The 22,759-nt window shown below is 42.2% G+C and overlaps 1 protein-coding gene across 17 annotated transcripts in view; it reads right to left on the bottom strand.

Annotated features, from left to right (window-relative positions):
• MYCBP2 (MYC binding protein 2) overlaps positions 1–22,759 on the bottom strand; it is a 368,898-nt gene that overhangs the window by 190,424 nt on the left and 155,715 nt on the right. For all 17 annotated transcript variants that reach the window (XM_075918843.1, XM_075918845.1, XM_075918849.1 and 14 more), the window contains 9 exons: positions 21,670–21,862; positions 20,696–20,970; positions 19,179–19,400; positions 17,830–18,021; positions 14,763–14,969; positions 12,401–12,532; positions 11,514–11,692; positions 7,524–7,666; positions 5,624–5,724 (listed from right to left, as the gene is read on the bottom strand). In XM_075918843.1, the coding sequence (XP_075774958.1) occupies positions 5,624–5,724; positions 7,524–7,666; positions 11,514–11,692; positions 12,401–12,532; positions 14,763–14,969; positions 17,830–18,021; positions 19,179–19,400; positions 20,696–20,970; positions 21,670–21,862 (1,644 nt within the window). The remainder of the gene's footprint in view (positions 1–5,623; positions 5,725–7,523; positions 7,667–11,513; positions 11,693–12,400; positions 12,533–14,762; positions 14,970–17,829; positions 18,022–19,178; positions 19,401–20,695; positions 20,971–21,669; positions 21,863–22,759) is intronic.

Below are 22,759 nucleotides of genomic sequence, written 5' to 3'. Positions count from 1 at the left end.
CCTGTTTGCCTCAGCACACAACACCAAGTGCCAGAATTACTGCTCCCTGTTGGGCCTGGGGGACCACTCCAGGAGAGACGCCATGACCGTACTGTGGCCGGCAGGCATCCTCTATGCATTCCCTCAGTTTCCCCTAATTCCCAGGATTCTGACCAGGGTCCGGACCTTCAGATCCACGGTCATCCTGAGATCCCCGCGGTGGCCCAGGCAATTCTGGCTCCCGATCCTGGTGGATATGCTCACCAAGGAGCCTATAATGCTCCCGCCTGTTGGGGATCTCCTCACCCAACCTTGGGACAGGGGACTCATGGTTCACCCGAATCTCAGCTCTCTCCACCTGCCAGCCTGGTTTATCCGTGGCTGACCCAACCAGAAAGGGAATGTTCCCAGGAGGTGCAGATGGTGCTCCTAGGTAGCAGGAAGCTGTCCACCAGGCAGTCCTATGCAGCCAAGCGGCGGCGGTTCTCATCTTGGGCATCCAGAAGGGGAGTGCACCTGTCCTGTGCACGTGTCCCGTCCATTCTGGACTACCTTTTCAAGCTCAGGTCCGGTGGACTCTCTACCTCTTCTATCAAAGTCTATGTGGCATCACTCTCCGCCTTCCATGTTAGATCAGCAGGAGTCTCTCTGTTCTCTGACCCTGTGGTCAAAAGATTCCTTAAGGGTTTGGGTAAGTTATATCCCTCGGTTAGACCCCCTCTCCCCGCTTGGGACCTTAACCTCGTGTTGTCTAGACTTGTGTCGCCCCCCCCCCCCCCTTTGAGCCCCTGGCCACGTGTTCATTGAAGCACCTCTCTATGAAGGTTGAGTTCATTGTGGCCATTACGTCGGCTCGCAGGGTCTCCGAGCTGAGGGCGCTAACTGTAAACCCGCCCTACCTACTATTCTCGGACAATAATGTGAGGCTCTGCCCTCACCCAGCTTTTTTCCCCAAGGTGGTGTCACCGTTCCATCTGTCCCAAGTTTTCTTTCCAAAGCCTCATGCCTCTCTTAGGGAGCAAGTGCTCCACTCCCTAGACGCTAGGCGGGCATTAGCCTTTTATGTTGATAGAACGAAACCCTTTCGTAAGTCCACTCAACTGTTCGTTGCTTTCGCGGACAGAATGAAAGGGCTCCCTATCGCGACCCAGAGGTTGTCCAATTGGGTCACGGGGTGTATCAGGGAGTGTTATGTCCTGGACGGGAAGGTCCCGCCCCGGGTTACAGCACATTCCACCAGGGCGCAGGCATCCTCTGTAGCTTTTGGGGCGCATGTTACAATTACGGAAATTTGCAGGGCAGCCACATGGTCGTCAATGTATACCTTTACGGCGCACCATGCGCTGACACAGCAGGCCAGGGAGGACGCAGGGTTAGGCTCTGCGGTTCTCAGCTCTGTATTGTAAATATGTTGTTGTTTTTCTCTGTACCACATTGCAATTTATTCAACAGTTCTCTGTGTTATGTAACTTGAATAAATAGGTTTTTGGGTTGTTCACCTTTCCTGGACTTCTCTTTCTGGGTGCTCCGACCCCTCCTCCGTGGAGCGGGGTTGGCTTGGAAGTCACCTGATTCGAATGGACACGAGCAACCACTCAGAGAAGAAAAGAACGGTTACTTACCTGTAACTGTTGTTCTTCGAGATGTGTTGCTCATGTCCATTTGATTGCCTCCCTACCTCCCCTTTGTCGGAGCGTCTGGCAAGAAGGAACTGAGGAGGGGGAGCGCTGGCAGGGGTACTTATGCTCCGCCATAGCGGCGCCACTCCAGGGTACCGCTAGGGAAAACGCTCTGGAAGGCGTGATGCATGCGGTGCGAACACATGATTCGAATGGACATGAGTAACACATCTCAAAGAACAACAGTTAGAGGTAAGTAACCGTTCTTTTCTGTTGGACATTGCAGTTGGACAGCGTCTCCAGTAATCCCCATGGGGGACCTGGGACTGCGTTCTCTCCTGCTGTCTGTAGGGAAGCTTACGTCGCTGAGGAGCCGGCGTGTGGATCCCCAAGAACCAGAGTGTAGACCTCGTGTCCTTGAGCATATGGAGTCTCGAGTCCATATTTTCCGAGAATAATGCCTTGCCATCAAAAGGCAGATCCTGAATAGTAGTCTGGACATCAGGAGGTATTCCAGACACCAGCAGCCAGGTACCACGGCGCATAACTACACTAGATGCCATGGTGCGGGCTGCAGAGTCAACAGCATCCAGGGAAGCCTGAAGAGCTGTATGGGCGATAGTCCTGCTCTCTGTGGTCATAGCCACAAACTCCTGATGCACCTCGGCAGGAAGCCTATCTTTAAACTTATCCATCGCCTGCTATGTGTTATAGGTGTATAGGCTCAGCATTGTCTGCTGGCTAGCAATGCGGAGCTGCACCCCACCAGTGGCATACACCTTATGCCCCATCAGGTCGAGGTGTTTGGGCTCTCTAGCCTTCGGGGATGGCCCCGGCTGCGGAAGTCTCTCCTTCTGGGCCGTGGTTTGGACTACCAGGGACCCCAGGACAGGCTGGGAATATAGGTGCTCGTGCCTCGACTGCAGGACATAATAGAGCCTCTCAACTCCCTTTAAGGTCAGGGTTAAAGAAGCCGGGGTCTGCCACAGGGCGTTAGTGATCTTAGCCACAGTCTTGTTGAATGGCAAAGCCAAACGGGCCGGCGCATCGTCGGACAGGATGTCTATCATGGGATCTGTGTCCTCCACTACTGGCTCCACTGGGACACCCAGGTTGGAAGCCAGACGCCGGAGCAGATCCTGATGCGACTGAGCATCCATCATCGGCATCGCCGGTGCAGGATCCACTAAAGCTTCGTCAGAACACGAGGACGACGACAACTTCTGGAGTGGCACTGGATCCAGCATAGGGCCTGATGGAGGGGGCGGCTGGGCAGGCGGCACCGCGTGCAGAAGCGGGTCCGGCACCGAAGCCTGCGGCTCTCTAAAGGCATCGACAGTAGAAGCCCTCTGGGGCGAGGGAGGGGGTTGTGACAGCGACGCCGACAGAGGTGCCCGGAGACACTCGACATCGTGGAGAGGGGCACAGGCCCTTGCCACTGGTGGTATGACCATGGCGTCCAAAAAGGCCAATGCGGCTGAGGCAGCCAAGTCTACTGCACGCGCGAACGGTCATGCCGGTGCTGGGAACGGGATCTATGACGTGACTAAGCTCCCGAGGACTCTGACCTGAAAGAGCCCACATCAGAATCTGAAGAGTAGTCAGACTCAGGCCAGAGTGGTGCCGATGACGAGTGCCCTGCCACCATCGGAGGGGCGAAGCTGGCCATAGATTCTGGCTTACCCGCATGCGTGCGTTGAGGGCGTACTGGTGCCAAGAAGACAGGCCCGTGCCACATGCAGCGTCAACGTGGTGCATGTGGACTGCAGTGCCGAAGTCAGTGCCAGTTGCGGGCGTGGAACTCCCAAATCCAGTTGCCCCAAAGACAGCACCTCCATTGTTGCCCCCGCGGACACCACAGCAGGCAGGACGGAAGGCGCTGGAGCCGTAGTCGTCACCCTCGAAGAGATCAGCGTTATCAGCGTTGGTGGTAACGGCATGGCCGATGGGGCCGATGCCGGTACCTGCAGCGGTGCTGAAGAGCCCGGTGCCTGCACTTGTATTGGTGCCGAAGAGCCCGGTGACAAAGATTGAAGCGGCACCCCGGTCAAGAGGGTTGGTGCCGGTGCCTTTGACGGTGCCACAAGGCTTGAGTAATATGGTGCCGTTGACGATGCCACAAGGCCTGAGTAATACGGCACCAGGGCAGCCAAGACCTGTTCTGGGAGAGGTCCCAGCACTGAGAGGGGTCGAGGCCAGTCAGGCACCGCATGAGGCCTGGCAGCCTGTGTCGAGGCTGGCACTGAGGTAGAGGCAAGCGGTATTGGTCCCACAGGGGACAGTCCCGCTGCAAATCTAAATTTCTAGTTGCATTTTCACTATAAAAAGATTGCACTGTACAATTGTATAGTACAATATTAATTGAAATTGTTTATTTGACCATTGTTACAATGTAATTCTCATATTATATATATATAAAAAATAAATAAAAGTTTGTGAGCAAAGCAAGTTAGCTGTTCTGTCTGTCCGAGACTCCTCCTAAACCAGGGCTACACAACTTTGGAAACCCCAGGGGCCACAATGATACTCTCAGCATATGCCAAGAGCTGTAACTTAAGTGTGGTTGCATATACATGCAAATATATATGCAAATATATGCAAATAGCTTCTTTCACACAGCACTCCTGGCACCTCCTCCCTGGGGGCTAGAAACGCTGACACCCTGTACCCTTCTGTTCCAGCCAGCCCATCTGCTTGCATCTGTCAATGCTTACCCTGCCTGGGAGATGCTTCGCTGTTGTGGAGCATGTTCCCAGTGGAGATCATGTTCAAAGGATCCCACCCGCGGGCCGCGTGTCGAGCCTCGTGTAAACTCTAACTGCAACACAGGCTTCAAACAAAAGGACTGCGGGCCACATGTGGCCCACGGGCCGCATGTTGAGTAGCCCCGTCCTAAACAGTAAGAGCTAGACCCACCAAATTTGGTATACAGCTTCCTCCTATCATAACTTAAAGCAAGGAAAGGGTTTGGTTGTGCGGGAGGGAGGAGGGCTGAAGTTCCCCATTCTCCCACCCCATATGGGGATGCCTAAAACCATATAGAAAAGAGACAATCACCAGACAGGTGAAAAGGCATGGCTGGGGGCATGCTGCTTCCTCCTCCTCTCTATCCCAGCCCTGAGCCTTCCAGACCCCAGGCACCCTTGAGGAAGGGTGGTGGGGTGCAGCTTCCCCCTCCCCGCGATTCATAAGAGAACATTTCTGGTTATTCCTCTTCATCACGGAGCAAGAGGAAAGCACACAGTTTGCTTCCTTCCTCAGTCTGACTAGAGAGCATGGGGGATAGACTAACCATGCACTCCTCCCCTAGTTGTGCTTGCTAGAGCTGCAGCACCTATGGACAAGCATTTCTCACCTGGCCCCAAGCTGCTGTCATGAGAGGGCTAGGATAGTCCTCTCTCACTGGCTCAGCCTGCATACTGAACTCCTCAAGTCTAGCCCCACCCCAGAGCAATCACTTGAATGTAGAAAATCAAAAACGAAGGACATGAGCAAAGCTGGGTAAATCTTCTAGTAGAATTTAAAGTGAGCACTGTATTCTTTGTATTTTGTGTTGTAATTGAAATCAATATATTTTAAATTGTAGAAAAACATCCGCAAATATTTATAGGAAAATGTTTTATGGACAAAATGCTTGTCAGCAATAGTCTAGGTTTATTTAGTTGGTCCTGTCTCGGCACAGGGGGCTGGAATTACTGACTTCTTGAGGTCCCTTCCAGCACTACATTTATATGAACATATGAAAGACTGAGAAAACATTGCTATACTTGTATTTTAGAATTAAAGTAATATTCTGAAACAATAGCAGAGAAAGGTAAGCATAGAGTAAGTACCTATAGGTAATTCTTGTTACCATGGCTGAAAACTCCTAACACTTCTCAAATAGCTTTTAATGAATCAAGTGTTCAAAGCTTTAATCAGGAATTCACAAGAATATGAAAATACAAAGAAGTGCCTTTTCAACGACACCTATCTCTTAGGCAGCGTTTTAAAAACACATCTGTACAGGCTACAGAAGAACATACCTTGGGAATAGCTGCAGCTACTGGTCCTATGTAGGCTATTATAAGGGGAAGCAGCATTGAAAACAAACTGGAAGAGCTGAGCAATTCTGGAATGTCGTCAGCTGAAGAAAGATAATTAAATAATTTGATATAATTATGCTTTATAATGAACTGATTATAGCACTGATTTTTTTTCCTGTTTTGCCTGCTGCATAATGATTTGTAAAGTGACAATTTGTTTTTACACTGATGCATTTTCATCAGCATAAATTATTTTAATTATAAAGTCACCCTGATTCAGAGTCAACTTAAGAGCCCAGAAAACTCATTTTGAGGTTAAAGCCACAGTTTAAATATTTTCTGTAGAAAAGAACCTTCACTTGATAGAGCAGATATAAATGATTCTGTCAAATAGGATTACTGAAGTCTTCAAATCTGTTTAAGACCAAATGTAAAATCTGCAATAAATTTCTGAAACTGTCAATTAATCTTAGTAGCCCAAACATCATTTTAATTATTTATGGTCACATTATAACCTCCTAAATAAGGGGATTAATTGTGAAAATGCTCAAACATTATCTTCAACAGTTTTGCTGATAAACAGTGTAATGAAAAATATGCAGTAGTTTATCCCGCAGGTGAATATTCTGAGAACGGGGAAAGAAATATATGTTAATACTATCCATAATGTAGAGACACTGATCTCACTATCATTACAGGCAGTCCTCGGGTTACGTACAAGATAGGGACTGTAGGTTTGTTCTTAAGTTTAATCTGTATGCAAGTCAGAACTGGCGTCCAGATTCAGCCGCTGCTGAAACTGATCAGTTTCAACAGCGGCTGAATCTGGACGCCAGTTCTGACTTACATACAGATTCAACTTAAGAACCCCAGGCATCCCCAAGTCAGCTGCTGCTGAAACTGATCAGCGGCTGATTCCAGGAAGCCCGGGGCAGGGGCTTCCTGTAGTCAACCACTGGTCAGTTTCAGCAGCGGCTGACTTGGGGACGCCTGGGGCAGAGCAGCTGGGGTGCTGCTGGGTTGGTCCAGTAGCACCGCCGCTCCTCAGCGCTACTGGACTGACCCAGCAGCACCCAAGCTGCTCTGCCCCAGGCGTCCTGATTCAGCCGCTGCTGAAGAGACTGACCAGCAGCAGCTGAATCAGGACGCCTGGGGCAGAGCAGCTGGGGTGCTGCCGGGTTGGTCCAGTAGCGCCCAGAGCGGCGCTACGGGACCAACAGGCAGCGCCCCAGCTGCTGTACCACAGGCTCCCGGAGCAAAGCCACGGAGCACGGGGGCAGCGGGACAGCCCAGATGTGCCGTGGCTGTCCTGCTGCCCTCGGGCTCCGCGGCTTTGCTCCCCGTCTCCCTGGTCTGCAGACCAGGAGGACGGGGAGCAAAGTCGCGGAACACGCGGGCAGCGGACAGCCCAGACGCGTCTGGGCTGTCCGCTGTCCGCGTGCTCCGCAGCTTTGCTCTGCTTTGCTCCCCATCTCCCTGGTCTGCAGACTAGGGGGACGGGGAGCAAAGCGGCGGAACACGTGGGCAGCGGACAGTGCTCCGCGGCTTTGCTCTGCGGCTTTGCTCTGGGCTGTCCGCGTCTGGGCTGTCCGCTGCCCGCGTGTTCCGCGGCTTTGCTCCCCGTCACCCTGGTCTGCAGACCAGGGAGACGGGGAGCAAAGCAGAGCAAAGCCACGGAGCACACGGGCAGCGGACAGCCCAGATGCATCTGGGCTGTCCGCTGCCCGCGTGCTCCGCCGCTTTGCTTCCTCTCCCTGGTCTGCTGGAGACCAGGGAGACGGGCCCCGTTCGTAACTGCGGATCCGACATAAGTCGGATCCGCGTAACTCGGGGACTGCCTGTAATTTTTTTTTGCCAAAGAATACAACGAAGTTTCAACTTGGAAAAAAAAAAGTCTTACCATCTACAGCAAGAGCCCTGTGTAACAAGTCTTTGGCAGCTCGTACCACAGCACTCACAACAGAAATAGCTCTGCTACAGTTTTTATCTTCTTCATTAGCTTTACTTAAAAGCTGCGACTGTAGATCTCCATCATACTCGCTCCTGGAAAGCAGATTAAGTTAAAGTGAGTTCATAATACACCCATTTTTCCTTTAAAAGATATTAAATATTCTTGACTCTGAAGCAAATATTTGACAGGCACATATTTTAAATTACAGAAGGAAAAATAAATTAATTTATAAACAAACATCAAAAAAATGAACAAGACAAATACCCCCCCCCCCCCAAATGTAATGACAGACCATAGAAGAAATACCGGGAGCGATAGCTTCATAAAAACATTCCCACCATTTTTTTTATTTTATGAGAAAAAATGTAAGTCAAAGTTGAAATATATTCTTCTACCTAGATCCTTTATGACAGCCAGCCTTGGATGGGCAAATTTCCCTATAAGATTAAAAGCAACAAGGAGTCCTGTACCACCTTATAGACTAACAGATGCATTGGAACATAAGCTTTCATGGGCAAAGACCCTCTTCGTCAGATGCATGTAGGGGAAATTTCCAGAGGCAGGTATAAATATGCAGGCCAGAATAAGGCTAGAGATAATTAAATTAATTCAGTCAAAGAGGGTGAGGCCCACTTCTAGCAGCTTATGTGGAGGTGTGAATACCAAGAGAGGAAAAACTGCTTTTGTACTTGGCTAGCCATTCACAGTCTTTGTTTAATCCTAAACTGATGGGCTGCGTCTAGACTGGCATGATTTTGCGGAAATACTTTTAATGGAAAAGTTTTTCTGTTAAATGTATTTCCACAAAAGCGCATCTAGATTGGCACGGATGCTTTTGAGCAAAAAGTGCTTTTGCGCAAAAGCATCCATAGCCAGTCTAGACGCGATTTTGCACAAGAAAGCTCCGATCGCCATTTTAGCCATCGGGGCTTTTTCACGCAAAACAGTTCTTCCCTGTCTACACTGGCCCTCTTGCACAAGTATTCTTGCGTGAGAGGGCTTTTTCCCCGAGCGGGAGCGTGAAAGTATTTGCACAAGAAGCACTGATTTTGTACGTTACAAAGTCAGTGCTCTTGTGCAAATTCAAGCGAGCAGTGTAGACAGCTGGCAAGTTTTTGCGCAAAAGTGCCTGCTTTTGTGCAAAATCTTTCTAGTCTAGATGCACCCATGGTATCAAATTTGCAGATGAACTGTAGCTCAGCAGTTTTTCTTTGAAGTCTGATCTTTGAAATCTGCTCTAATACATCTGTTAGTCTATCAGGTGCCACAGGACTCCTTGTCACTTTTGCAGATCCAGACCAACACGGCTACCCCTCTGATCCTATAAGATAATTTTCTCTCTTTGAGGAAGATCATGCTAGGATATAGTGCCTCCCTACCAATTAATGGAGCAGGACACAAAATCTTTCCAGTTGTGTATGTAAGGTGTCCTGTGATTTTTTTTAAACACACACTTTATATTAAATCCAAACTAAAATAATATCCAGACTCTCAACAGGGTGAGGGCCTAGACTGACATGAACCTGAAGAAGTCATCAGATAAGGAAAATGTCCCATTCTCTACTTGATTCTCTATGGTAGCCCAAAACATTTGAGACTTTGCAAAGTAGCAGTCTAGACAACAGATGGGACAAACATCCCACAATGCTCTACATGATGATCCTTCTGAACAATGCATTGGAAGATGCCTGGATAGCCACTCAACAATGTTTGAAAAAGGCATAGCATGATGTCCACGTGACTATACAAGCCACCAACAAGAATGTTTATGCTAATAATTCTAACAAGCAGTTCTTGAACGATTCTGGGACATCCTTCCTGCTACTGATGTAACCTTTACTGGAGAGTTATTTTGCCAAATAAGACAGGGTAGATTTCACTGTTGCTTTTTCCTTTAAATTGTTTTTTCCATGAAGAAAAGCCTCCTTGACCACTCTAACCTTCTGAGTTCCCTTGGGACATTCTTAAGGTCCTGATCAATCACAACCTAACAATCTTGCTTCCCTACTGTTCCTTGGATTAGGATACAATGGAGGAATAAGTATATTTGGGATTAAAATAAAGAAACCCTCCACCAAATTTCAGAGCACTGTTCTAAGCACTTCCTCCTCCACCCGATGAAACAATGAAAAAAGCTGAATTTCTGGTAACCAAAGATATGAGCTGAAGTGAGAACTAAGTGAGGCTACAAAGAATTCCTTCTAAGGTCTCAAATGGTATGGTTTGGCAAGAGTCTTCAGACCCAAGTCTAGTTCCACGGTGTAACTAAAAAACAGACTCATTCTTCAGTCTTATGGAAACATATGACCAGAGCATGCCTTTACTGGATGACCCAGTCAAGCCACAATTACTGACAAGTATATTTTCAATGAACTGAAACTCCTCACTAATGTCCAGATTACCCCCACCAAAAATATCCAGCTTCGGAGACTGTAGATACTATTGAAGTAAATCCTTCAATTGTCACATCATCTAGAGAACACTTGACAAATCAACACATGATGGATGCACTATGGTACATTGTTACAGAAAGATCACCACCATATCTTTTTCTGTACTCATGGGCATAATAATATGTTAGGAATCATTAGGAAAGGGATAGATAATAAGAAAATACCATGACACTATATAAATCTGTGGTATGCCTATACCTTGAATACTGTGTAAATTGCTGCTCATTTCATCTTAAAAAAAAAGACATATTACAATTGGAAAAAGTACAGAAAAGGCTGACAAAAATGATTATGGTATAGAACAGCTTCTGTTTGAGTAGCGACTAAAAAAGACTAGGGCTTATCCTTTTTTCAGGATGACGACTCAGAGGGGATATGATGGAGATCTGTAAGAACGTGAGAGATATGGAGAAAGCAAATAAGTGTTATTTTCTCTTTCACATAACACAAGAACCAGGGGTCATCCAATCAAATTAACAGGCAGCATATTTTAAACAAACAAAAGGAAGTACTTCTTCATGCTGCCCAGTCAGCCTGTGGAACTTCATGCCAGGGGATGGCCAAAACTATAAAAGGGCTTACAAAAAAAAAAAAAAAAAAAAAAAAAACCCCACACCCTAAATTCAGGGAGGATAGGTTCATCAGTAGCTATTAGCCAATGTGGTCAACGATGCAACTATATGCTCAGAGCCTCTGACTGCTGGAACCTGGAAGTGGACAACAGGGGACGGTTGCTGATTACCTGTTCTGCTCATTCCATCTGAAACACCTGAAATGGCCACTGTTCAAAAACAAGATGCTATGCTAGATGGAACATTGAGCTGTCACAGAAGTTTCTTGGGTGGCATTCTGCAGACTTAACCACAAGATCATCCTTTCTTTTCTTTTCTGCCTCAATCTCTACATATCTTTGAAATTCTAAAGCAATTGAGGTAGAAGTTCAATAAATAAGACTCATTTCACTATACAATCTGATTCTTTGAGGGATGGGGAGAGTATAGAATAATAATTCTCGGCTGGTGAGAATTTGCCCTATTTCAGCAATGATCCCCCTCAAAGTATTGTACCAGCATAACAGAGGGAAGAACAACTACCACTTATTGATGCTCCAAAATATGACTCTAAAAGCCACGATAACAATGAACAAAGCAGGAAAGCTGAGTTACCAAAGTGTTTGCCAGTCTGGGGCATAGAATCTGAAATGAGGGCAGAAAAAATGCAGCTCTGCACCAGAGCTTCACGGACAACTCTAAACTGCTACCAAAGTTTGCAGGCAGAGAGGACCTGCCCAAATGTCCTGGATATGAGAAAGCACTCATAATCCGGAAACCCAGATGTTTTCAATAAAACAAAGCTAAAAACAACATAATTGAATTGAAAAAGCAAGACATTACTAACTAAAACTATCTCATTAGTCCCTGTAAATTATGTTAAGTTTTTTTTAATGGAAATTTTTTTTTTTTAAATCTAACATGTACACACAGACCTGTAATAAAGAATTTGTGGAATTTGTCCTCGTGTTTGATTTGTGCCATTACTGCTCAGACTACATGTACTGAATGTAAATGTCACACCATCTGGGCATTGGACTGTGGTCATTCCTCCGTCTCCATTGGCAGTGCGGCTTCCATAATTCCTCAGACGGACGGCATATTTCACATTTTCCTTAAAAAAAAAAACCCCACCAGAAACAGCAACAATATTAAACTGGTATATATTTGCTTCATAACAGTTTGTAGTGCTCATATTGAAAGCACATTTCTATCTGATATAATTTGATTCAATTACATTAAAATAGTACACAGCTGAAAAGTAGTTTACACATACTAATATTCAATTTAGTTTTCTTTTTACAGTATTCCCTTAGGTGGAAAAAAATGTGGTGTCTAATAACTCAACTTGTCTACTCTCATAGTTTCTTTTCAGAGTGGTATAAACTGTATTATATTGGATTCCTTTAAAAATAATTAACGATAATGTACCCCATTGATTGGAAAGTCGAGAAAGTTAGATATCAACATATATGTGCAAAGGTTTGTGTTTCTAAAATGTTTTAATTAGTAGACAAGTTACACTGTGTTAAAAACCCTGTCATTCAAAAAAATAAGGTTTCATTTCTTTTTACCATAAGAATTTGAACGTCTCATTTCATTAGTTACTCAATAAATGTCTTTTTTCTAGATATGTTGAGGGTTTTTTTTAATTTATCAACAAAACAATATACATTAAATGAAAGCATGTACTGTTTACATCTACATGACAAACAGAAGCACAACTATTTTCAATATCAATTAACTCTACAAATTTATTTTTAAAAAATAAACATGTAGCATTTACTGACAATAAATGGGGAAATATATATCTTTCATTTACCTTCAGAGGCACAACTTTGTCAAGTCTAATTTCAGATATGTCACTGGGGGAATCATCTGTGGTATATGTTCCTTTAACTAACTCCAAGGATGTCCATCTATGAGAATGAGTTGAATCTCCAGCATGATCACTCTAGTTCGAAGAAATATAAAATGTTTACATAATTTTAATAAAAAATTGTAAGCTGTATAAAATACAGCCATCTATTCAGCTTGCTCACTTACTGTAATAACTATACTTTCAACATTACATTTTCCTACAGAGAGTGCACTATGTCAGAACCACAAATACCATTCTTTTTTTAAGAGCTAAAACCCCTTCAGCAAATATCAAGAGTTCTTTTACACAAAAAACCTAAGTAGTGATACAGCTAGTCAATCTAACCACATCAGTTAGGGTTATGAAAAATAGTGCACCCTGTGCAGTTAACTGTAGTCAACCTAACCTCCACTTTAGTTGCAGCTAGGTTGGTGGAACAATTCTTCTATTCATGTAGCTACCACCTTGCAAGTAGGTGGATTTACTATGGTATCAGAAAAAATGCTTCTGTCACTGTAGCAAGTGAATACACCACAATGCTGTTGCAGCACCAAAGCTATGCTGCCGCAGTGCTTGTAATGTAGATGTAGACTAAAACAGTTATTTTCCACAACTACATTCTCCTACCATTCAGAACCCAAGCTTTGTGTCAAAGAAAATAACACCCTTGTCCTCACTAAAATGAAGGTATCACCATCATACTGCTCCAGAATGGGTTGTCTTGGGAGCAGAGGACTTGGTTCCAATTGCAAACAGATTTTTGCATAGCAACTTTTTGTCACCTATGCTGTAAACTCTGGCTCTTCTTTTTGGTATGAGCAATACCATGTTGCCCCTCATACCATACTCAAGAAAGATGTGGAGAAAGTCCAGAGAAGAGCAACAAAAATGATTAAAGATCTAGAAAACATGACCCATAAGGGAAGACCGAAAGAACTGGGCTTGTTTAGTTTAGAAAAGAGAAATATCTAAAAGAGTGTTATAAGGAGGGAGAAAAATTGTTCTCCTGGGCCTCTAATAATAGGACAAGAAGCAATGGTCAGCATGGGAGGTTTAAGTTGGGCATTAGGAAAAACTTCCTAATTGTCAGGGTAGTGAAACTTTGGAATAAATTGCCTATGGAGATTGTGGATGGACTCTCCATCACTGGAGATATTTAAGAGCAGGCTGGATAGACATCTGTCAGAGATGAGCTATATGGTGCTTGGTCCTGCCATGAGGGCAGGGAACTAGACTTTATGATCTCTCAAGGTCCCTTCCAATTCTAGTATTCTATGATTGTTGGTTTTTTTTTTTTTTTTTTTACCTTTTTGGTCAGTTTTCTCTCTATGGTATTTTACTGTCTCCTTTGTTCTTTCTTCTCTGTATATATTGATTTCAGAAAGGTTTCCTCCTCTATATCCACCCCTCACCTTACCCTTTATTATGGGGGTTCTATTTTCTCCTATCCTACAGAACCTCAAAATCTCCTTCTTTGTTTCATTCATCAGAAGGCTATATGTTTTATGGAATAGGAACAGTTAATCTATGGATAGATTCAAAGCCCAGATTTATGTACGTATGCATCTGAGATGAATATCATGAGAGCAAAGAAAAAAAAGCTTGAGATAATTTATGGCCATGATAACATATTAGGACCCATTCTGCAAGGAGCTAGTACAAAAACACAGTAGAAGACAAGACCTGTCTAAGAATCTAAACCAAAAAGTGAAATAAATACTACTGATTTTATAAATGATAATCTGTCACAGAGAGATTAGAAGCCTGATCCAAAGCCCACTGAAATAAATAGTAGAACTCCCATTTATTTCAGATGGCTTTGGATAAAGCTCTAAGTGACCTGCCCAAAGTTACACAGGAAGTCTGTGTTACAGATGGGAATTAACTTCCAAGTCTGGCTATGTTAGAGTTGAGAAAGCACAGAAAGATGGAAGACTGCTTACAGATGCCAACTGTTGCTTTACTCTTAGTTAAATGAGCACATTTGCAAGGAAGGGAAACAATTTTACTTTCTCCCATGTTTCGGTTTCAGATTTCCCAACACACAGACACTTCCACTCTGAAGAGTATTCCCATCCCTCAAGGTGGGAAACAACAAAACTATACACTGACAAACTCAGATGAAAAATATGACCTCCTTTTACCGTAGCTTCTCTTTCCATCCATTAGTGTTCTAATTACATTTATTAAATCCAAAGCATTTAAAGACTTTATTTGGAATTATACTACTAAAATAAGTTGTAAAGTCCTATATCTGAATAGTAAAATATACATCCAGAATTTATTATTTTTATTTGGATTTTTTTTAACGTTCAATACTTACATCATCAACTAACACCTCCAGCTCATATTCATGAATTCCTCCTCCTCCATATACAGAAAACCCTACAACAACTACACCAGGTTTGTCCACAGAGAAACAGATTGCATCAGGGGACCCATTTCCAGTATTCCAACTTCTTCCTTGACTTGTTTTAGTGAATCGGTTTGTACTGGCTTTGACAGAATGAAGGGAGTTAAGTCCATCAACCTGTAAAATAATAATGTAAGCAAAAAATAGAATATATGTTGTTTTAAAGGAAGAAAGCCAAATTATCTCAATTACATAAACATATTTAACTTAGAAAATTTAGGAAGCAGGTGTCAGAACACCAGAAATAGCACAAAAGAGGACTTCATTGCTATATTAACTAAAAATAAAAAGCATAGTAATCGCATCTCTCAAATTATCTAAAAGATATGATTTAATATTTTAAGCAAAATTAAGCAGAAAACACTAGATATTTTAAAATGGCAAATTTCGCTTGAAATTTTTTTTTGAGGAAAGATACAATATATTAATGTCATGCATCACTTCTGTCAGTCTTAGCAGACCAAACAAATCACTTTAACTCAGTCTAAAGGTGTCAAAAAGTTGAGCAGATTTTTGAAGCCTTGAGCATGTAGATAATAGACCAAAGACTGGATACGGTGAAATTCACAGAAGAAAGTTCAATATATTTATTCATAAGGCAGTATTACTATACTACCAAATGAAAAATTACCTACTTGTAATAGTATCAGCGGGGTAGCCGTGTTAGTCTGAATCTGCAAAAGCGGCGAGGAGTCCTGTGGCACCTTATAGACCACAGGTGCCACAGGACTCCTCGCTACCTGTAATAGGAATTTTTCACATATGTGGTCCCTATCTATACTCTACACATGGTATTCATGCTCCCTACATGCATGAGAAGGGACAATTTGCAAGTAGTACCCATTGGTCTGCATCCATACCCTAGTGGTTCTTTATGCCTGGTACTGACATTACACAAGAAGGCATGGATCAATCACCTCCCCAGTTTTCTCTATTGTGGACCGAGACAATCCCAAGTGGAGAAGAAGGAGGATGAGTAGTGGAAGAGAGAGAAGCTACATATCTTGACGACCCTTCTGTTACTGGTAAGTACATAAGAATGGCCATACTGGGTCAGACCAAAGGTCCATCTAGCCCAGTATCCTGTCTTCCAACAGTGGCCAATGCCAGATGCCCCAGAGGGAGGCAAGTAATCCTGACATGATCCCTCTTCCGTCATCCATTTCCATCCTCTGACAGAGGCTAGGGACACCATTCCTATCAACCAGGCTAATATTCATTGATGGCTCTAACCTCCATGAATTTATCTAGGTCTTTTTTGAACCCTGTTAAAGTCCTGGAATTCACAACATCGTCTGGCAAGACTGTGCGCTGCATGAAGAAAAACTTCCTTTTATTTTAAACCTGCTACCTATTAACTTCATTTGATGATCCCCTAGTTCTTACATTTTGGGAACAAGTAAATAACTTTTCCTTATTCACTTTTTTCCACACCAGTCATGGCAAGTAAACCTCTATCATATCCCCCCTTAGTCTCCTCTTTTCCAAATGGAAAAGTCCCAATTTTTTTAATCTCTCTTCATATGGGACTCATTCCAAACCCCTAATCCATTTTGTTGCCCTTTTCTGAACCTTTTCCAATGCCAATTTATCTTTTTTGAGATGAGGCAACTACATCTGTATGCAGTATTCAAGATGTGGACATACTCTGGATTTAGATAGAGGCAATAAGATATTCTCTGTTTTATTTTCTATCCCTTTTTAAATGATTCTTATAATTGTTTGCTTGTTTGACTGCCACTGCCCATTAAGTGGATGTTTTCAGAGAACTATATACGACTCCAAGATCTTTCTCTTCAGCAGTTACAGCTAAATTAGTCCCTATCATTTTGTATGTACAGTTGGAATTATTTTTTCCAATATGCATTACTTTGAATTTATCAACATTAAAATTAATTTATCATTGTGTTGCCCAATCACTTAGTATTGGGAGATCTTTTTGAAGCTCTTCACAGTAACCTCAATTTTGTCTCCAATGCTGGTCCCTATATGTACTGCACAAGCAGGTGACTGCTAAGCAGAAATTAACTAGGAGAGGGTACAAGAATGCAGTAGATGTCTGATATCACTGTGTCTGCAGTTTGGGTTTAAATTTTATAGTTATACAAGGACAATCCGTAGTATAGATGCAATTATATTGGTATCACTGATTTGCCTTCCCTTATAGGAATCAACTATACTAGAATAGTTGAAAATGCTACAATCCGCCTATCATGGATACACTTATGTTTAGGATTGTTATAATTATACAATTTTGTGTTTAGATAAACTAAACTAAAAACAACAAGAACTTAGTCAAACTAAAAACAACAAGAACATGTTGCCTTTCTCAAAATGTCCACTAAACTGAGGGGAGATGTCGCTTTAATCCCACTAAGAACAGTAAGAGATGGCAGCCATTTAGAAAAAGGGAAGTTTGGGAAAAGTTTGTACAAAGTTTGTAAAAGAGCTTTCTTCATAGTTGTAAGTCATGTACATCTTAAATAAAAATTACAGAAAAACTTACAATTAACCCTAAACAAGCTAAGCAAATGGACAACAAAACCGCAAATGAATGTAAAGAATGTAGAAGGGAAATCTTTTACCTGCTCATGAATTTCACAAAGACAGCTTTAAGAAGCTGTGCTGTTCCTTGATTATAATCATTTGAGACATAAAAAAAATGGTCTTGTCCCAGGTGATACATTTTTCATACAGAATCATTTTAATTCTAAACCTACATGAAGAATAGTAACTGATGTAATTTTGGGGAAGGTATACTGTATTCTTCAGCCATAACAAAAAGGCTAACTCAACAGTGCTTTCATAACAGAGTGATTACACAAATAAAGACATAAAGAGAGAGACTTCCTATACGTACAAGAGGAACAGCACTGAAACTAAAACATTTTCACACAGGTAGAAACATTAAGCGCACTCATAATGTGCATATTGTGAAACACTTACATTCAAGATCATTTTAGAGAATCATCATTACCTCAGATCCCAGTGCAGAAGCTGTAAGTTCACTCACTATACTAGCAAGTAGTCCACATGTATTGGAAACCAAGTGTGAAGAGAAGAGCTCATTTTCTCGTCTAAGGCTGTTTCTGACTGGCAATACAACAATAACCAGCATTTTTTCTAGCACTTCCCGAAAACTTGTCATCCCTGAGATATTTTCCTCGTTCTGTGGCATGAAACAAATTAGAAAAACAGTCTCTCTATATACAAAGAAATTAATTCTGCCATAATAATTTAGGCATTGGTGCCTTTTTAAATTAAAAAGTTGGATTATTTTAAAAATCAAACCTTAAGAAAAATTTTCTGGTGCTAAATTCACATTCCTACATTATGCACAAGCTGCGAATAAAATATTTAGCAGATATACCTGGTAAAAAGAATTTTACATTTGTCTGCATACAATATATCATTTCTGATATTCTTGCATTTTTTTTTTGATTGACATTTCTCAGAACTACAATGGTGATGCAAGTTTTAAATTTTGATTCCTCAAACAAAAAAAATCAGTGAAGTCTTAGCAATGCTCAAAAATAGTATGATGTACAAATCAGTCACAAACAGAATCCCAATCTAAAAATTGCCAGTACTCAGCAATACAAGGAAGTCACCCATCACCTACTCAAAAAATGCCATTATTTGAAACATGTCCACTTTCACAGAAAAAACACTCAATTTTTCTGAGAACAACAATTGCCAGTTCAACATCCAGTATGACTACATAAAAGTCAACATGTTATGAAAGGTACATGAATATAGTTTTCATGAATCATACAACAGAAATCAATGAAGAAATTAAGCAGACGTATCACACATTTACTGAAGACTGTCCAGTCCCTGGGATCTTCCATGCACTATTCATCCCACCTCATTTGTAATCCAAAAGTAGTATGAGATCATTTATTAAAGCTCATCAGTCTGACTGATCATGTTCACACACATTAAAAAAAGTCTTACTCAACTGATGTAGTCATATGTGCAAAGTCAACAGAAAGCTGAAATCACAAATGAAAAATATGTAGTAAAATTAATAGTGACAAAAGGGTATTTTCTCCCAATATACTCAAATAACTAAGGTACTTTTGCTCTAACTTTTGAAATATTAATTTTGTCTCCAGTGGAGAACAAATGTGGGAAGTTTCAGCCAAACAGATGTTTGTGTGACAAAGCTGTAAGCATCTGAAATAGGCCTCTTATGGAAACAAACACTTTGACAACGTCAGCTACAAATCTATACTTAAGACTCAAATTACCTTTTCATTTTAGTGGTTTACCACCACAAAAATTTTAAAGTAAATAAATAAAGATTTCAAAATGCTTCCTAACCTGACTAAGTTTTTCCATATGGGCTACCAAGAGAGGAAAACGGTGGGCCAGTGCGGAGTCATTTTCAGTACTGACTTGTTTGACCATAGAGCGCAGCAATACTTCTCCATCATAAGTGATAGGAAAGATAGAGGTCAGCTTTACAGAAGTATGACACAGGGCTGACATTACAGCTGCAAGAAGCCGGCTGCTTGATGTTTTGAAGTTTGCTTCCTGGATGTCCTTTAAAAAGAAAAGAAAATACTGAATCAGTAAGTATAAGTTTTCAAATTCATACTACTACTTTGTGCACATTTTACACCTTACATGCTTACATTGCCCCCACCACCAGAGTATGTGAGAATGTCATAATGCCTCTATGAAGTAGGGAAGTACTATTTAGCTGAGAGACTAAATAATTTGCTCAAGGTGTCACAGCTATACTTGAGACAGAAATGGGAATTGAATCCAGTTCTTCTTTTGCTTTCTAGTATTGTTCTTTAACCAATGGACCATCCTCTATTCTCATAGTAGTTTCTTCTCTCCTAGTAACATTCAGGTTACTGCACAACTAAAACTACAGGTTAAACTTCTGTTACCTGGGACTCCCTGGTGTGGCAACATCAGGACCATGGATGTTCTAGGACCAGAGAGGCTAGCTGCTGGGCTCCCCACATCTGGGCTGCTAGGTACAACCCAGTGAGGCTGCCTGGTGGGGCCAAAAGCCCAATGCACAGGAAACTGGGCTGCCTGGCTTAGCACGGAAGAGGTGTGGGGGGAGGGAGAGGAGAATGGCAGGAAAGTAGGGCTGATGGAGGAGGAAGGTGGCCACGAGGCTGGCAAGCTGGTCCAAGACTGGGGGGAGGGCCTGGTAGCAAGGAGACAGATATAACCTCCCCTGGTCTAGCAAAATCCCACATCCGGGACTGGTCAGGTCCCCAGGGTGCCAGACCAAGGAGGTCCAACCTGTAATATTAATTTTTATGGAAGAAACTTCTACATCAGTTCCCATTGCTAACTGCAGCCACTGCAAGCTGCGAGCAGCCATACCTGCCAACACTCAGGTAAATAAAGCATCTGGAGGCCCATCAATACCAAATCCTGGCAAACATATCCATCCCATGTGCCACTTATTACCTACCCTGTTCTACATTATAGTGTAAGGCTTTTACCAGTAAATAAATGCATCCTACAGCATTTTCTAACAACTTGTATCCAAAAGGTTATCGATAAAAGTCTTAAAAATTTGTTTGTCATTACCTTTTCCTATTGCACCTTCATTCTAAGACTATACTTAGGGTGTTAGTCTCAATTTATAAGATAAATCTCATCCAGAATACTGTGCCAGACATCATAAAACAGCAGTTATGGGACTTATAGAATATTTACAGAAGTGAATAGCACTCAAACTGTAAAAGTAGGGGGAAAATCATTTTAAAAAGTGAAAAAGACCACAGAATGGGAATCTTATTTTTCTGACTCTTTAGAGCACAATACAGTATTATGAGAACTAATGTCCTGTGAAATTTAGTGTATACCTGATCTAAACAATTCAGCAAGTCACAGAGGCAGGCCCATTGTAGAGCTGGTGTTGGACAGAAAGAATGAAAGCAGGCTGTGAAAGTGTTATGGCATTCTTGAAGAACAGCTTCTAGAAGACTTAGGGGCTGACTAAGATATCCTTGGGGGTCATTGTCCAATTTCACCATACATTGATCAACTCCTTCAGATAAAATTTTTCTCAGCAAAGTTCTTGTTTTCCCAATGCAGTCTGCTAACTTGCTAGTTTCTTCTATGACAGCTTTAGCAGTAGCTAGAAAGTGACAAGAAGTTGTACATTAAATTTACAACAAAATCTCTGTGTATATTCTTGTCTATTATTATGCAAATTATATAGAATAGCTAAAAACAAAAGCTATAAAGAAAGTTAAAAATAGTACTTACACATATAACAAGAGAAAATTTAAAAACAGTTTAATTGTATATACTAATATAAAGCTAGACACATCAAAATTAAGCAACATTAATTATACACAAGTGGTAACAATTTGAACCTTTTTAGTCCTATATTCTATTGAAACAAAACAAGGATATATAGAAACTACAACATTTTAATAAAGATGCACTTAACTTGCAAATGTGAAAACAGCAAACACCCTGGCTTTCAAATTTTAATTGATTATGCTCATTAGCAAATATCAGGTACAGGAACTGAATGACAAAACAGATAGCCCTGAGGGCATAGCTGTCTATTTAAGCATGGAATTATATTTCAGCATAATTATAAGGTTAATCAAACATGTGCAATTGTATGTTCCATTAGGTACAGAGAGCAAAAGTTTCCTATTTCTCAATGAATCAATCTCTATTCTCATAAGTTGCTCCAATAAAAATATTTCAGACTGAGTACAGATGCTAAAAAATTTAGCTTACTACTCAAATTATCTCCATATTGCATGTTATCTGTCTGCTCATAAATATGAATTATATGCATTTGACCAAAATATATTACCTGACATGGGGTATATCTCACATGTGTATACTCTCAGCAATCTCAGACAGCAAGTGCCCACAAAACGCAATCTCTCTAGATCGAGAAGGGTAGCTGTATACTGGAAACCTTTTAATCCACGAAGCTCTTCAACTCCTAGAACTAAAGTTGTCCAACTCCAATGAAGAATGCTCAACAATGACTCAAAGCATTCCTATTTCAGATAAGGAAATACAAAACAAATTTAGGTCAAAAAGAAAAACAGTCAAGTTTAAATTTCTAAGGAAAATTAAAAACTAATGTCACGTATCTCCACCTGTAATAAAAAACACTCTTACGTCAGTATGTACAAACACACATTCACATTAAACCTCATGAGCCACATTAACAGAATACTTTTAATTGTTGGATGAGAAAAGAAAGAAATTGTAATGTTGGAGGTAATTCACTAGTATAATGAAGATTACTCCCACACCCCAACAGCCTGCACTCCATGTCTTGTAAGTGGAAACTGAAAATAAGCTTTTCTAATCATACATAAAATACTCAGGTGATCAACATAGCTGATCACCTTAATTTACAGTAAAAGTTTTTTTTTTTTTTAATCCAGCACATGGAGGGATGAGGAGGATGCTGGTAAGTGAAAAAATCCTGTTATATAAGGGAGGGAGTTGGGTGTAGGAGCAGCTCAGGACAAGAGAGCAGGAAGAAATACGGGATGCCACATCTGGAAGAGCACTCACCTCAAGCAGATCCCTGCAAGCGGTGACCTGTCCTTGCTGCTTCTAATGGAGGCACAGCTAGCCAGCTCCGCACCCTGATGCCCCCATCTCAAGCACTAGCTCTGCAGCTCCCATTGTCCAGGCATCACAGCCAATGAATTGGATCTGCAGGCATGGTGCATGTGGAAAGAGGGAGTGTGCAGAGCTCCCTAGCCACACCTCTGACAGGAACAGCAGGGACATGTCTCCACTTGCAGAGAGCTGTCCAAGGTGAGCACTTGCCAGATCCAACACCCCAAAAACCCTTCCTGTATACCCATCCCCATGCTGCACCAGACTCCCTTCCCAGAGCTTGACCATCCCATGCCTCAACCACATCCCTGCACTCC

This window comes from Pelodiscus sinensis, chromosome 1 (assembly GCF_049634645.1).
Source record: "Pelodiscus sinensis isolate JC-2024 chromosome 1, ASM4963464v1, whole genome shotgun sequence".
In the NCBI taxonomy this organism is placed as follows: Eukaryota; Metazoa; Chordata; order Testudines; family Trionychidae; genus Pelodiscus; species Pelodiscus sinensis.
The sequence above is the reverse complement of the archived record's forward strand: the minus strand, read 5'-3'. Positions and strand labels throughout refer to the sequence as shown.